Source organism: Garra rufa, chromosome 2, assembly GCF_049309525.1.
Source record: "Garra rufa chromosome 2, GarRuf1.0, whole genome shotgun sequence".
NCBI classification, from domain to species: Eukaryota; Metazoa; Chordata; class Actinopteri; order Cypriniformes; family Cyprinidae; genus Garra; species Garra rufa.
Window position 1 is genome coordinate 40,080,721 of NC_133362.1, and position 16,951 is coordinate 40,097,671.

The following is a 16,951-nucleotide window of genomic DNA, read 5'->3' on the forward strand; positions in this document are numbered from 1 at the left end:
GCAGATTGTTGAACCGAGAGCGAGTGAGCAAAGAGCGTAAACGTACGAAAACTAAAAATGTGAGCAGAAAACACGATTTTAAGAGTGAAACGAATAACTGTGAATTCAAGTTTCAGATTTGTGCGTGCAAGTGTATAAATATTTATCTTGTGCTTATTATTTTTCAGTTTGTGTCCACGTATTTTATTCTTCTGAATGTCTTTGCATTTAATTTTCATTTGCGTGCGATATATTTTTACATGCGTTTTCAAATCTTTGATTCACGCTTGTTATTTTTCGATCTGTGAGCGCAATACTTTTGAAGGAAATTTGACCCCATAATTGTTGTGTCTTTTCTGTATTTATTTGCATGACCTGCGGTCTGTGTAACATCTGACGAGACTGAAATATTTAAGCGAGTCCATTTCGTCATGCAAGACCCTGACGGGCTGCGCTCCGTCTCTTTAAAGCATCACAGAACTATTTTAGAACATGATAAAATATTAATTATTCAGCATGGTGGGTAGTTACACTTCAATTAATCATGGGCTATTAATGGTACTCCCATATATTGCAGAGCAAGACTGATAACTACATATGAAGACTAAGCGTGGACTGGGAGCCCTTCGATCGCACATTCTGTCCTTCGCTGAGGAACATATAGCTGAATTATTCAAGGCAAGGAGTGCTGTGGCAGACCAGCTATGAGGTGAATATATACAGAGCAAGCATTTTACAAAAGTCTGACGTCCTTCCAGAAATACCGTTAAAGTGTAATACATTGTGGTGTACCTTCTGACTCACCGATATGTTTTTAAGTAATAGACGAAACCTAAAAATCGTGAGTATCACCAGTAGGGCAAATGCCTCAAATCAGTAAGAGAAAGTATGGTGTGTCCAAAAAAATACTCAGATTTTTAAAGTACAATACTGCATGAAGTACTTGATCTATGGTAGGACATCTGGATAATGACTGGTCAACAAACTAAAACCTATTGTAAATAAAAAGAACACAAAGCAAGGACTTAAAAAGGCAACACAGAGTTTAATCGTCTCTAAAATATAGTCATCAAAACAAAAGAATGAGGATGCTCGTAGTCGTCGCATCTGAGAAAAGCTGATAAATGTTAAAATGCTATTTGAACAAGGCTTGAAATGAAATGACTGAAATTTAAGACGGGAACACTCAGCACAGAAAAGTATCTGCTGGACAGATCATCATGAGAAATCAGATTTGCACACAAAAATACACACAGATAAACACACCAAATGATGGCGGGATGCACATCCCCTTTAAAATACATACAGCAGTACGATCAACTAAAGAATAAGGAACCAAGGAAAATGGATGCTACATAAAGATGATTACATTCGTTAAGATCAAAAGCATGGCTTTTCTTGAAATCAGGGTTTGAAAAACAAACAAAATCATCTCTAAATGTGTTCCTGTCAGTGCCACTCTAACAAAGGCATGTGTCTGGCTAAAATCTGCTTTTTAGCTCAATTTAGACGTTTCATGGTGTTTTTTAACACAGTACTATATGCATAGTTTTTGAAATATTAATATGCCCTCTGAATGGCGATTTGTGCCGTCAGCAGCGAGGGGACACATTAATACATCTCTAAATTGGAGGACGTGAAATACCAATGACACATTGAAATGTTTCAGCCTTACTTGTAGAGTATTTTTTACTCTTAAATACTGACCTTTGGAAAAAAAAACTGATCAAATATTTAAAATGCCTTTGTATTACAGTGTAACAACTAAAATGTAAAAATGTAAGGGATTGTATACCTTTTCATTTCATTTCAAGACAGGATTCAGCAACCTGCGCACTTTTGCAAGTCCTCAACTGCTTAATGGGAAGTAATGGGACACATAAATACACAAAAAACTCTATATATTCACTTAAAATCATAATTGGTTTAAATACCATTAGTCAAACAAAGTGAGAATGAAAATCAGGAAGTATATCCAAGTACTTGATTAAAACATACATCAAAATCAAAAGCCTTTTTATAATTCAAATTATTAAGGTACAAAAGCTGTCTTTAGGTTGGGTGTTGAAATACAGTGCTAGATCAATAACGAGAGGTAACTGAACATGAGGTGAAGGATCCTCTTTATGATGACTAAAAGCTGGAAAGGAACAAGATGTTCTTTTTAAAGGGTGATGGAGAGCCCCCTCTGTCAGAGCAAGGGTTAGGCACTGAAAATTGACAAGAGAGTCCTATAGATTACATTTAATCTGCTTCGAGCAGCAGAACGCCTGACACAGTGGTATCTGTGAAGCTGTGGCCATTTGGTGCCATCCCAATCTCCCATAACAAAGGACTTGTACTGGGATACTGGAAAGATATAATTTTCTGGGTAAAAAACTCTCACCCGAGGGCAAAAGCAAAATGTCAAAACACCCATTATGTGAGATGTTCCATGTCCGTACAGTGCCACAGGGATCATTCCCAATTATGCTCAATCTTGTCGCCTCTGAATAACTCTTTCTCGTACAGAAGTGTGATTGTATGGCTATGTCCTGCTGTTGCCCACTCATTAATGAGACAGAATCAAGTCTTGGACTGCTGAGAATCACCTTAATTCAGACTGTGACATTCTTGTACAATCCCTGACGCACCGTCCACTCAAAACCGGACTGACTGAAGTTGCAGCCGGTACTTCACCATAGGTTCCACAGATAAAAGAGCTCCAAGCCTCAGAGAGAGGGCAGAAGAGTTACAACGATGCCTCATCAACAGCAGCATGATCAGGGATAACCGCAGCAATGCTAATCCGATCCCTTCCGCTTGTTGTGTGCTGCTATGACTAGTGATTGCTAGTAAGACGAAGAGCACTCAAGGTCAAAAAAATGAAAAAAAAAGAAGAGAAGAATAAGCCTGGAAGTCTCAGTCCAGCAAGTTTCCATGCTCTTGAGCTCTGGTAAGGCTGTCTTTGCGGTGCAAGTGATGAACCCCCATCCTCTTGGGGCTCTTCAGAGGTCGCGAGGAGCCAGTCCGAGGGGGCTTGTCTGCATAATCCTCGAGGGCAGCTAGGACCCTCGAGCCGATGACAGGAAAGTCCTGGGGTAGGATATCTCGCTCCTCAGCTGAACTTCCAGCAGAGCCAGCTTCTTCTGCAAACTCTTGACGCTTGGCAGAGGCTGGACTGCTCTCAATAGTGACCATGGTGTCACCACTAGCACCATCGTTGTCGAGCGGATCAAGAGCCATTAGTAGGTGTTCACTCTCCTCCTGGGAGAAGTCGCCACCGTATTGTGTCTTTTTTGCCCGGAGGTCTGCCATGCTGCTGGTGTCTGTATCCAAACTGGACTCTCTACTTGCCGTCCAGCTCTGGGCCGAGGATCCTTCCTCGCCATCAGAGTAAGCACCTCTCAGGGCTCCTACCCCTGATTTTCCATTGTGACTTCTTTGGAGGTCTTTGACCATCTCGCTGCTAAAGGACGTGCGGTTGACAAGGGAGCCTTCTGAAGACGGTGCCATTTTTTCTACAAACATGCGCTGCCAGTTGGCCAGTAGGTCTTCTTCGGAGCTTCCAGAGCTTGCAAAGGCGCTGGGCGGCTGAGGGGGGCTGCTAAAAGGACTTGAATGACTGGACAGAGTGTCCGTAGCATCCATCTGGGGAGGCGTGCGCTGGTGAGAAGCATGGCCTCCACCAGATGATGAGGAAGTCCCAGAACGCCAACCCCCATCTGACACAGCAGGGCTATTGGGCACAGTGCGCTGGCGCTCCGCTGCCTCCTCGTCGTTCTGTACTAGACTAAGAGAAATGGCCTGACGGGTAGCATAGGTGCAATTGGGCAGTGGGCTATTCTTGGGAATCTTGACTTTGTCATCCGAGGAGAACTCAATCACCTTGCGGCCAGGGTACAGCGGGTTTGGGTGTGGAGGTGCTGGGTAAGGATTCAACTTCTCAAAAGAAGGGGTTGCCCCGTCTTCTCCCGTTGGACCGTCCAGGCTGCCCTGGCTTCGACACATGCCGTTTACATGCTGCTGATCAGAACCTGCTCCCGCAGGAGGTCTGGCATGAGCAGGACCCCCATTTTCACGCCCTCCACTGTCGTCTTGGGGTCCCGTCATGTCCACATGTACGAACACATCTTCAGCCACTGGCCGACCCGCACTGCTGCTAGACTGGGCTGAGTTGAGCACCAGGGGCTCCGGCTTCTCAAGAACACGAGCGATCACCGAAGTGGGTACTACGTCTGCGGGAGTCAGGCTTAGAGTGTCGGGATCCTGGGCTTGAGCTCCCTGAGAGCCCTGGGTCTTGTCAGGCAAGCTGCTCTTCATGTGCTTGTTCACCATGTCCTGAAGCTCATATGGCAACTGAAAAACATTGTAGAGAACATAAACAACACAAACAAGGGTTGACTTTTCCTGCAGTAAAGCTCATTTCTTAAAAATACGACAGTATTTTAGTGCCCCATTACAAATTAAGTACAAATTACGAGAATGAAATTGTAGCAATTAAAGTTATAATATTTTGAGAATATAGCCCTTCACATGCAAATAGTCTGGATTGGGAGCACCGGGAGAAGTTGCCATGCCACTGGAATTTATTTGAACATATGTGGGATTATTAGCAGAAATCAAACCATGTGTTATACTCGCAGGGACAGTATGCATGGAAATAATATTTCACATGTTCAATTGCAATCATTAGGCCTATTTGTAGTGCGCCAGCCGCCCTATAATAGCAATACGCTTTGTGCTTTTGGTACTTTTAATATAAAACAAAGCATCAGCTTTCAAATTATGTCAGTTTTATAGAGTAATACAAATAATGTGTCTTGCAATAATGTGTTTTTTCACGCTCTTTAATGTGGCGGGATAGATCGCTGTATTCATTGACTCAGTTGTCTTTTTGATTACAATGAGACATTTGTTTCATTAAATTATACCGTTTTCTTTAGTCCGCAAAAAACATCGGTGGCATCCGATCTTTCATTCCTCACATGTATTTAATTAAAAACAACAATACATTTTTCTAAAGGTTGAAGTGGACTCCAACTTGTTAACAGAAGTTATATCGTTGTCTTCTCTGAGGTATATAAGTGACTATTCACAAGCTGTTTTATTCACGGTGTAATGCAGTAAATGATTAGAAATAATATTTAACGTCATCCATTCATTATTTGTAGCACGCCAGCCACCCAGTAATTGCAATAATTTTGTGCATTGTTGCTTTAAATATAATACAGCTCTGCTTTCAAATTATGTCAGTTTTATCATGAAATACAAATTATAAATGTGTTTTTCCTCTTTATTTCAAGTTTATAGCATGATATAGACATGAAGGAACATTAGAAGGAATGAAAAAAAAAAACTGTATAGCCTAATTTAATTAAATGTCTCACTGTAATCGGAAAGATGACTGACTCACATGCCACTTAAACTGAGACTAATACAGCGATCCATCACGCCACAATAAAGAGCGTGAAAAACACTTATAATAGACATTGTTTCTTTATTGTAATAGACATTGTTTGTATTTCGCTATTAAACTGGTTTTGCTCCCAATCTGGGCCATCTGCATGTGCAAAAGGCTAGAATATACTCTCAAAATATTATAATCATAATCAACAATATTATAACACGCTGTCATAAAAAAAATATTTGGGGAAGTCAGGCTCCAGAAAGAATAGGATAATACTATAAAATTGTCCATACAGTTTTTCAAGAGGTTTGGAATAACATTAGTGTAAATTAATGATCTCATAATCTTTTCTTTCATCTTTCTTTCCTTTTTTCTTGGGACAAGATTTTTGCTTTGAGATCTATGTAGCTTGCACATTTTGTGGATGAATCCTTTCTTGCAAGTTATCTTGCAAGGTGCAATTTTGCTAACATGCACTCAATGGACACTGGGATATGAATAGGATGTTCGACGAAGCCTATCTACCATACTGCCCCAATGAAGCTTATCTCAGTCATGATCAAGAAAAGCAGAAAATAGCGTTTTTTTCCCTTTCATTTAACACCATCCAATGTCTGCCCGCCCTGTTGTGGGAAAGAAGAATAAAGAGTAAAAAGCTCACCTCAAATTAGATTACTACTGAAGAGGGGTGAGACAGACAGAGAAAGAGAGAGAGAGACTAAAAGAAAAAAGGCAGGTGATGAGGCCTTTATTTCATTCTGTAGTGTGACACGATTTAACGAAGCCAGGCCAAGTCATTGATTTGTGGAAAAAAGGCAGGGAAAATCAGTGATCACACAGCCCCGCTCAGCTTTATGTTGTAACGATCCTGTGGGGCAGCAATTACCCACAAAGCCCTTACTTCCTCTGAGTGTGGGGCACGGGAGAAATTGATCTGTCCAGACCACACTTCCAAGCATGACCCCCTCATGGCCTTCCAGCTCAGAAATCTACATGACGCTTCCTAAATTAATTGTCCCGGGGGGCAGAGTGCATTTATATCCCATGACCACTGCAGCAACACATGCTAATGTGGGAAGTCAGATGTTACACAGAGTGCTACAATACTCCCAACCCAGGCTCATGAAAATACATGTGTAAATATAAATTTCTGCAACACCGTAATTACGTACCTTACTGAACGTTTCACAGCAGTTTCAAAGTGAAATGTCCAGAGGGTGGCGCTAAAACTGCTTGCTGTGCTTTTATCATGCTGCTTGAGGTACAGTGAGGAGAAAAAAATATTTGATTCCCTGCTGATTTTGTATGTTTGCTCACTGACAAAGAAATGATCAATCTAGGTTTATTTTAGCAGTGAGAGAGAATAATAGCAAAAAAATCTACTCTCTTAAAGGGAGTGCTCCTAATCTCAATTTGTTATCTCTATAAAAAAACCTGTCCACAGAAACAATCAATCAATCAGATTCCAAACTCTCCACCATGGCCAAGACCAAAGCGCTGTCCAATAATGTTAGGGACAAGATTGTAGACCTACACAAGGCTGGAATGGGCTACAAGACCATCGCCAAGCAGCTTGGTGAGAAGGCGACAACAGTTGGTGCAATTATTCGCAAATGGAAGAAACACAAAATAACTGTCAATTAGAGGTCGACCGATGTATCGGTTTTGCCGATTAATCGGCACCGATAGTTGATTGGCGGAACTACCGGTTATCGGCAAAAATCCTTGCCGATAGTTTTTTCGGGTTGCGTTTTTTGCTGAAGTGGCTCATGCTCCGCTCCACTGTCTTGGAGTATGAGAGGTTAAGTCCGACACCAATGTTTAATGTCAGGATTGTTACCTTATATTTGCATTGGTTTATATCCAGCTGGTCATATTGTTACCCAGCAAAGTTGCAGATTTAAAGACATGACCTGAGAAAGCATACTGTGTTCATTTAGCCGACAGAAATCCTGCTGCCCCACAGCGCGCCGTTCATAGTTTTACATTACATCATATCTGTCCCAAATCTTTGTTAATGTTCATAAAGACTTGACCCTGGGCTGGAAGATTGAGTATTGTGCATTTAAGCGAAACGTTTCACAATGCCAGTTTTCCTTGTTCTTATTTGATTTTAATAACTGATCAACAAAAATATGTATTAAAAATTAAGATAAAAATGATACAAAACGAAATTCGTTTAGGAAGGGATTTTCCACAAATGAAAACGTACGAAGTGGTCAAAAAATTGTGTCTGACCCTCTCCAATTCTCCCGGCGTATTGCCGTCTAATTCATACCATGTCCTTTATGACATTTACAAATTACACAAACTTCTTTCGTAATAAACATATTGAACTGGAACAAAACACAAACAAATAATATTTAAACAATGTAAAACAGAAAAAGAAAAAATCTTAAATGGCTACAACAATATATATCGCTCTTTCTCTTTTCGTTTGATCTGTTGTTTAAACTAATCTTTGCTGCTTTTTTGATTATTCTTTAAGTAAAAATTTGGCCGTTTGGTGATTGAATAAACTGTTTTAGACTTCCCCTTGAACTACACGACGCGTCCTGTGTGTGTGTGTGTGTGTGTGTGTGTGTGTGTGTGTGTGTGTGTGTGTGTGTGAGATACCTGCAAGTTGTCCGCGCAACGCAGTGCTGCACTTTTGCCCGGTTTCATTAAGGGTGGGTGAAAAATGGATTCTCCGATGCATCGCAATCCTCTATTTAATGAGCTTGTGTTTTCCCCGCATATTGCACGTGTGCGCGCTAGAGACGCGGCGGGCTTCATTGCACAGAATTTACACTATGAGACTCCTGCGCATTGCACAGTGTGTGCAGTGGCGCCTCCAGGATTTTTTTCATAGGGTGGCCGAAAGGGGCCAGTAAAAATGTTAGGGTGGCACAAAACCATTTTTTTTTTGCATGCCTAAGTCTAACTGAAGACAATAATTTTTGGCTTTACCTTTATTTCTGGTTTAAGTTATAGGCTTCAAAACTTCAGTATTATTCTCTGTATAGAGCAAAATAGTAAAAAAGTCGCTTTGCAATTCAACTGCAAGTAGTATCATGTTTATTTGGAGTGCAAATTCATTTCAAATGAGATTTTAAAAAAGCATATATGTTTAATCGGCATATTCATCAAAATAGACACAAGCTTAATACAAGTGCAGCCCGAGCCCGATGGGCAGCATCGAGCATGCCTGCAGCGCAGTTTGAAGAGTTGCGCGATCATGCACACGCAATAGCCTAAAGCACCGGCAAAAGTAATTACCATGAACGTGTCGGGGGAAATAGTAAGGAAATATATATATATAAAAAAAAAAAATCTGACGATACTGACACGCCATTTCCTCATTAGACTCGCCTTAAAGAATTACGTCTTTAAGGATTTCATAGCCTAATTAAAGATTTTGCTTTCGGTGTCGGTTCATCATTGTGAAACGCTCCTGTTCAAGACCAAGACGGCAGAAGCGCATCCTCTATGTTTTCTTTTTTATATATAAACTCACAAAGTTTTGTTGATATTGTGAGTGCACACAAATAAACGTAGACCCTTTACAGCTCCGAATCATATATTACTCTTACCTTTATGAGCAAAAATTATGCCATATTTTAAGTTGTTTCCAGTGCAAGTGATCGCTGGTGCCTCCAAGTCCTGTAAGCCCGCTTTAGCTTTGACTTTCCACACAAACGATTGGATATGGGTCTAACAGCGCACATTTATATAGGTTAAACGTTTAAACTAACATATATAATATGCTTGAACTGTTCAATATCTAAAGATTTTATTTCAGGCAAGTTGTGGTCATTTGAGAAGCTAAATTGATCAAACATAGGCTATGATCAACTCGCTGAAAATCAAAAACTTACATTTAACGAACAAAAAATGCTCCAAACGCTTTTCTAAATTAACTTAATATAATAACGAAACGAAATATAATCACTTTGCCATTGCATACAAAACTGAACTATTTATGTATGCTTCGCGGTGCGGCTGCGCTTGTGAGTGCTCCAAGTCGCCGCAACTCATGTGAAGAGGGGGAGGGGTTGAGAGCGTATTCTACAGCCTACACATCATACAAGTTTATTACATTTACTTTTAATATTGTGTTTGTCAACGTCCGTGTTAATTTATAAAATAAAATTATAATTCTAAAAAACTCCACTCTTTCTGGTTGGGGTAGCCAATGGAGGCGCCACTGAGTGTGTGCTTCCACCCGCACTGTTTTACTTTAGATATGCCTTCATTTCAGCCGTTTGTAATGCAGTACTATTAGATGCACTAAACTCGCGCACTGACAGACTTTCTCTTGCTCTTTGTGTTTTTTCGTCCTAAAAAGCTCGATTGCGGATGCGGTTAAATGCACTTGCATTTTCGAATACTTTTATATGGAACTGATGTACAGTACACACAGTCAGTTATGTTTTCAGAGCAGGACAAAACATCTGATATATCGAAATAGATCTGTGCATTCATTGAAGCCTGTTAAAGCAGCTTGCTTATATAATTAAAAAATAAAGTAAATTTTGCACAAAATAAATTAGATATAAAATGTAATTAAATTGAATCTTAATTTTAAGATTGCAGTACATACAGAGATTCCAAATATAAACAAAAAGCATAGAAACTGCAATTTTACATATTGTTAAAATGTAAAGATCCCCACCCCTTTACAATGAGCCCATTTGTAACATCAACTAAGATTGATGAAAGCTGTAGAATAGAAGTGTTGTTCCTTGTTAGAGTATGTTAATTTCAACATTTACTGATATATTGTTAAATTTTGACGTTTATTTTGTTAACATTAATGAACAATGAAATAACTTTAATGATCAATATATAATACATATTAATATTTGTATTAATTTACAAAGTATGGTTTAGTACTTTTAAAAAATAGTAGAGCACTATTTTAGTTGCCTTTCAGTATCCATTTTCAAAAACTATCGCTTAATTAATCGGTATCGGCCAGTGTGGTCCTACCTAGCTATCGGTATCGGTAAAAACCAACATCGGTCAAATCTCCCTCGGTCTGGGGCTCCATGCAAGATCTCACCTCGTGGAATTTCAATGATCATGAGAACGCTGAGGAATCAGCCCAGAACTACACAGGAATATCTTGTCAATGATCTCAAGGCAGCTGGGTCCATAGTCACCGAGAAAACAATTGGTAACACACTACTCCGTGAAGGACTAAAATCCTGCAGCGCCTGCAAGGTCCTCCTGCTCAAGAAAGCACATGTACGGGCCCATCTGAAGTTTGCCAATGAACATCTGAATGATTCAGAGGGGAACTGGGTGAAAGTGTTGTGGTCAGATGAGACCAAAATCAAGCTCTTTGGCATCAACTCAACTCGCCGTGTTTAGAGGAGGAATGCTGCCTATGACCCCAAGATCACCATCCCCACCGTCAAAAATAGAGGTGGAAACATTATACTTTGGGGGTGTTTTTCCGCTAAGGGAACAGGACAACTGCACTGCATTGTACCATTAAATCTTGGGTGGGTACCTCCTTCCCTCAGCCACGGCATTGAAAATGGGTCATGGAAGGGTATTCCAGCATGACAATGACCCAAAACACACAGCCAAGGCAACAAAGGAGTGACTCAAGAAGAAGCACATTAAGGTCCTGAGGTGGCCTAGCCAGTCTCCAGACCAAAGGTTCTCAACTCTGGCCCTCGAGGTCCACTTTCCTGCAGAGTTCACCTCCAACCTTGATCAAACTCACCTGCCCGTAACTTTCTAGTAATGATGAAGAGCTTGATTAGCTTATTCACGTGTGTTTGATTAGGGTTGGAGCTAAACTCTGCAGGAAAATGGACCTCGAGGGCCAGAGTTGAGAACTCCTGCTCCAGACCTTAATCCCATAGAAAATCTGTGGAGGGAGATGAAGGTTTGAGTAGCCAAACGTCAGCCTCGAAAACTTAATGACTTGGAGAGGATCTGCAAAGAGGATAGGGACAAAATCCCTCCTGAGATGTGTGCAAACCTGGTGGCCAGCTACAAGTAATGTCTGACCTCTGTGATTGCCAACAAGGGTTTTGCCACCAAGTATTAAGTCATGTTTTGCGAAGGGGTCGAATACTTATTTCACTCATTAAAATGCAAATCAATATATAACTTTTTTGAAATGTGTTTTTGTGGATTTTTTTGTTATTCTGTCTCTCACTGTTAAAATAAACCTACCATTAAAATTATAGACTGATAATTTCTTCAAATCATTTTTTCAGAATTCAAATATCCGGGGAGTGTCGCTAAAGGTTAATGCTCTATCATGTTGGAAACATTCCCTACACCAAACCCAACCCTTAACCTACCCGATAGTGTTAACAAAGGCAAAAGTGATATAAAACACATTTGTCAATGCAGCCATGCTATTTTAACTTTCTTATGCAGATTTGAGCTGTTTTGTCACACTGTAGTTTCACAGGGTTCGTACTGAGCTCTTCATCACTTAAGTGCAATGCCGTATCGGGTGAGCTACTGAGCAAACCTACTGAATTAGAAAACTCATGCATATGAAGCTGTATATGTGATGACAACATTCAGAAGTACCAGTTTATAAATCATGCAGAATGTTAAAATAGTTTTGAAGACATAGCATAATATTCTCCAAGTAACTGTGTGAAAATAATGCTTTATTAATCAAAACTGTAAATACTTGTAAATCATACTTTGTGTGAAAAGGAATAAGAGTTGTATGGAGTTTTACCGCCTCTAGTGCCTGCAGTGTTTTGAACATATAGATACGTTTTTTTTCCAGTTTTGCAGAAATGTACTTAGAGGCAAGCATTTACAGTAAGCCTATGCTGAATACTCCGACCACCACGGTACGCAAAACAAGACTTCTTTCTCCCACAGACAATGAGGACAGCTCAGATATCTTTACGGACCGTTCAATGAAAATCTGATGTATAAATGCACTAGAACGTAAGTAATACCACACATCCTTCATCACCTGTTTGCACTATTGTGCTTTCAAGGTTATATCCAATTTCATTCTTACCTGCCCTTTATCATTACATAAAATGTGGCTGGTAAAGTATACTTCATTTCTAATGCGAGCACTTAACGTTTGCATACAGCCAAACACAGAACCTTTTAAAGTAGACTCCATTCAATAGTGTGTGAACACAGGCGTCTGACACATGCACACTAGAAAGTTGAATCTTTGTCCAGTATCAAAGCTATTTCTCTTCAGATGATATAACTGCTAAAAATGTCTTTTTCAAAGTTATGTACAACACACCGTAGCATACATATAAAAACTGAAATATACTTTGGGCTTCAATCAGACACTGAACTGGACTTTATCCTGTAAGAAAAAGTCTGACTATGTGAGAGTATATACAAGCTTAGCTGCTTATATATATGGGCCATTCTATAAAATTGGTGCAAACTGCTGCCCCACAACCAAGTTTGAAGTAAAAAAAAAAAAAAAAAAAAACTATAAAAATGTCACTACCGAACACCATTTTTCTATAATTAAACACTTTTTTGGGGGTTATTTCATAACATTTAGGTTTTATATGTGTACAACTGTTCAGAACTGTGCTAGCTAACCATGTGCTGATTAGCATCTTTAAACTAGGTTCAAAAGTATCTAAAAATTGTCACTACCGAAACAGTCACGACCGAAACATTTGCTGACGTTTCAGTAGTGACATCTTTGTTTTTTGGGGTGTTATCCCATAAAATTGACACTACCGTAACAGTCATGACCGAAACATGTCATAATTGAATAGTCTTTTATTTACCAAAATCGTAGTACATTTATGCAGAGTTTTAGCATTTTAGTATGTTTTAGTAGTGTTAAAATTATGTAATGTGATGTGGTCGCTACCAAAACATTACTGTCACTACAAAAAATGTGCCGTTATGAGCAAAACATGGGATGTTTTGTCAAAAATAAAGTATACTGAATTATCAACTAAGATGTTATGATAGTGTTCGATTCAATGTATATTCAAACTAATGAATCCTTAACTTTGAAATCAGTATGATCAACCTTTTGCCTTTTACAAAAAGAAATTGGATTCAAAATACAACAAATCTCGCAAATCACACTTGAAATATAGTTAAAAGTCTAAGAGTTATTGATTTACCTCTAAAACTTAAAAAATAAAAATAGAAAAATATATATTTACAAGGAAGATGTAAGCAAAATCTTAATAGGTCAATATAACCCTTCTTAATAAATTATATATTACTGTTTCGGTAATGACATATTTGGGGAGAAGACAAATATTCCAGAACTTTCTGAAAATGCAATATGAGAAATAGAAATGTGTACCTTGGATATTATTACATTTGGATACATACAAAATTTGTGGAAAAAAGATTTTCCAGGATGTTTCCAACTCTGACTTTGAACCAGTTCTGTAGAATGGCCCATACACAATATTGCAGAAGCACTTGCATAACCATAATTATCTGTATTTTGTTTAGGTCTACCAGCATCTCCTTCAGCTAGTGGAATGCTAGTCATCATCTTTCTAAACTCCCCTAACAAAGAGAAGCTGCAATTCTTCTGATTTTTGCAGTGACCTACACGTAACAGTCAAAAACTGCATGCCAATTACTGTGCATAATTTCCATCTTTAGCTAAAGATAGAGAATTGCTACACGAGAGCCGCTATAATAACTCTCCATTTCCCAGCACTGGACTAAAGCATAATGGCTCTCAAGTTCTCAAAGCACTTCTAAAGCTGTGATAGAATACACAAGTGGCCCGTTTGATGCATATGCACTTCCAGTGCAGATTGGGTTGACATTCATTTGGAGAATTTTCCAAATGATGCTTCACATGTGGATGCTTTATAACAGTGGCTTTATTTTAGCAGTATAAGAGGATGAAAACAGGTAATGGCTTTGAGCCTTAAAATAACCAAAGATATACAGTAAAGACCAAAAGTTTGGACACACCTTTGAACCAAAGTTTTCTTTATTTTCATGACTATGAAAATTGTAGATTCACACTGAAGGCATCAAAACTATGAATTAACACATGTGGAATTATATACATAACAAAAAAGTGTGAAAAGACTGAAAATATGTCATATTCTAGGTTCTTCAAAGCAGCCACATTTTGCTTTGGTCACTGCTTTGCACAATCTTGGCATTCTCTTGATGAGCTTCAAGAGGTAGTCACCTGAAATGGTTTTCACTTCACAGGTGTGCCCTGTCAGGTTTAATAAGTGGGATTTCTTGCCTTATAAATGGGGTTGGGACCATCAGTTGTGTTGTGCAGAAGTATATATAGAATTAAATATTTTATAGAATTAAATACAATTTTCATAGTCATGAAAATAAAGAAAACTCTTTGAATGAGAAGGTGCGTCCAAACTTTTGGTCTGTACTGTAGTCCGTGGTCTCTGCTTACAAAGTAATGAATTACAGAGTTCATGAGAGCAGGGCAAGAGGATAATCTGGACAGTGAATCAAATACCTTCTAAAAATACCACAGTTCCAGTCAACTCACTCCATCACTCTAGTTCTCCTAGAGAGATCATAATTCTAGAGATTAGTCACTGCTGTCAATTCAATAAATTAAAAAAGGATGAAGAAAGATCCTTTGTGAAATAATTGCTGCCAAGAAGGAAGATCCTGCGCCCACACTCACTCACTCACTCAACCAATATGGCAAGTAGATTTAATGCCATCTTTCTCTGCATAAAATTAAAGTTTGGGCAAACGTAACTGAATTTCTCATGATGTTCAAAACATGGGGTCCCACTTAAATATTTGAATTAGTTTAAAAACAAAAAATGTGACCCTGGATCACAAAATCAGTTATAAGTAGCACAGGTATATTTGTGGCAATAGCCAACAATACATTGTATGGGTCAAAATTATTGATTTCTTTTATGCAAAAAATCATTAGGATATTAAGTAAAGATCATGCTCCATGACGATATTTTGTGAATTTCCTACCATACATATATCTAAACTTAATTTAGATTTGTTTGCACCCTCAGATTCCAGATTTTCAATTAGTTGTATCTTGGCCAAATATGGTCCTATCCTAACAAACCACACATCAATGGAAATAGTCCAGGGTTACAAATACTAATTGTGCCTGTGAATTAATGTCTTTACAAAACTAAAATTTTTAAAAACAGTGGAGATCGAAATTAGAAAACAACCCGTAATTTTCTAAATTTCAAAGTCACTGCTTAGTCCTTTTTGAAGTTATCCAAACAGAGTTAAAAGGGCAGTTTTGAAAGCATATTTCAGAAATGTATTCTGAAGCACAGTAAAATGAGATTAAAAAAGATCAAAATTACAGAACACTTACAGATACCTCCAAGTTATTGGTGTTAATCTTTAATAATATGACAAACCCTATTTAACTGAGAGCATTCCTCCAATTTTCACAGAGATTGCAAGATGAAGGGGGCAATCTAAGGTGACTAGAAACCATGCGATAAGAGGTTGTCCAGACAAAGGCCAATAGGATGACCCTTTCAGCCACTGCAAGAGAAGTTGGTCATTCTAAATCTGCGATTTCTCAAATATTGCAGGTTTACAATGACATAAATTCATTCAAGTCCCCCAAAAAGCCTGGTCGTCTACATAAGACAAATGTACGAGAAGACAGGATAATGCGGAGTCTCTCAATAATAAGAAACCATTTTAGCGCTGAACAGGGTAAGGATCTGTCTCGGCATGTTTACGTGAAGTCAGACTGAAAGCGCACTCTGCAGTGACCAAACCTCTCATCAGCAGAAAGAATCAAAAGGCTAAGCTCAGCTTTTCTGAGGAGCATGTTGTGTGGAGAGAGGATAACTTCTCCAAAGTTCACTTTAGTGATGAGAGCAAGTTTAATGTATTTGGGTCTGATGGAAAAACATTTTGTTTAGCATCAAACTGAAGAAAGACTGAAGTCCTATGGTACACTCACATGGGACGTCAGCTTCGATACATGATTGAGGGCATGTTTGAAGCTTTAGTGACAACAGCCAATCAAACGATTGGCTAGCATCTGCACCAGGGTATTTGCATAAGGCGATCTAATTGGCTGATGCTTTTGTTGGCGCTTTAAAAGTAAAAAAAAAAATTCAACTTCTGCCGTGTGCAATGCCAGTGACATGATGCAACAAACCCACAATTCAGTTCACCAACGCTTGACGTCACTCCATTCAAAGTAAACAAGAGGCATTGACGCCAGCACCCCGTATGAAAGTACCGCTAGTGAGTAAAGAAATCAGTGAAAGGTGGGAAGGAAGTGTCATGGTTTGGAGGAGGTTTTCTGCAACAGAAGTTGGGCCTCTTACATTTAGCTACATGGCAGGGTGAATGCAAATATTTATCAGAAACCTCCTTCAGCAACATGCAGTTCCCTTCCCTGGAAGTATCTCCCAATCAGCCTGCAATTTTCATGCAAGGCAATGTCCCCCATTACACTGCAAAACAAGTAAAATAGTTTCTTGAAGCTAAGAACAATGAAATAATTAAATGGCTGGCCCAGAGTCTTGATCAAAACCCAATCTCTGAAAAATCCTTGGTGGCAAAGTTATGGTTAAGAAACCTGCTACAGTTATCAAACTATGGAAGAGAGTAGAAAGAGAGTGGAAGAAGAGTGGACCAAGATCA

At 39.0% G+C, this 16,951-nt stretch overlaps 1 protein-coding gene across 2 annotated transcripts in view; it reads right to left on the minus strand.

Annotated features, from left to right (window-relative positions):
- Window positions 1-1,004: 1,004 nt before the first annotated feature.
- tjap1 (tight junction associated protein 1 (peripheral)) overlaps window positions 1,005-16,951 on the minus strand; it is a 168,628-nt gene continuing 152,681 nt past the window's right edge. For both annotated transcript variants that reach the window (XM_073835197.1, XM_073835195.1), the window contains one exon: window positions 1,005-4,317. In XM_073835197.1, coding sequence (XP_073691298.1) covers window positions 2,881-4,317 — 1,437 coding nt within the window. In that variant the 3' untranslated portion in view covers window positions 1,005-2,880. The remainder of the gene's footprint in view (window positions 4,318-16,951) is intronic.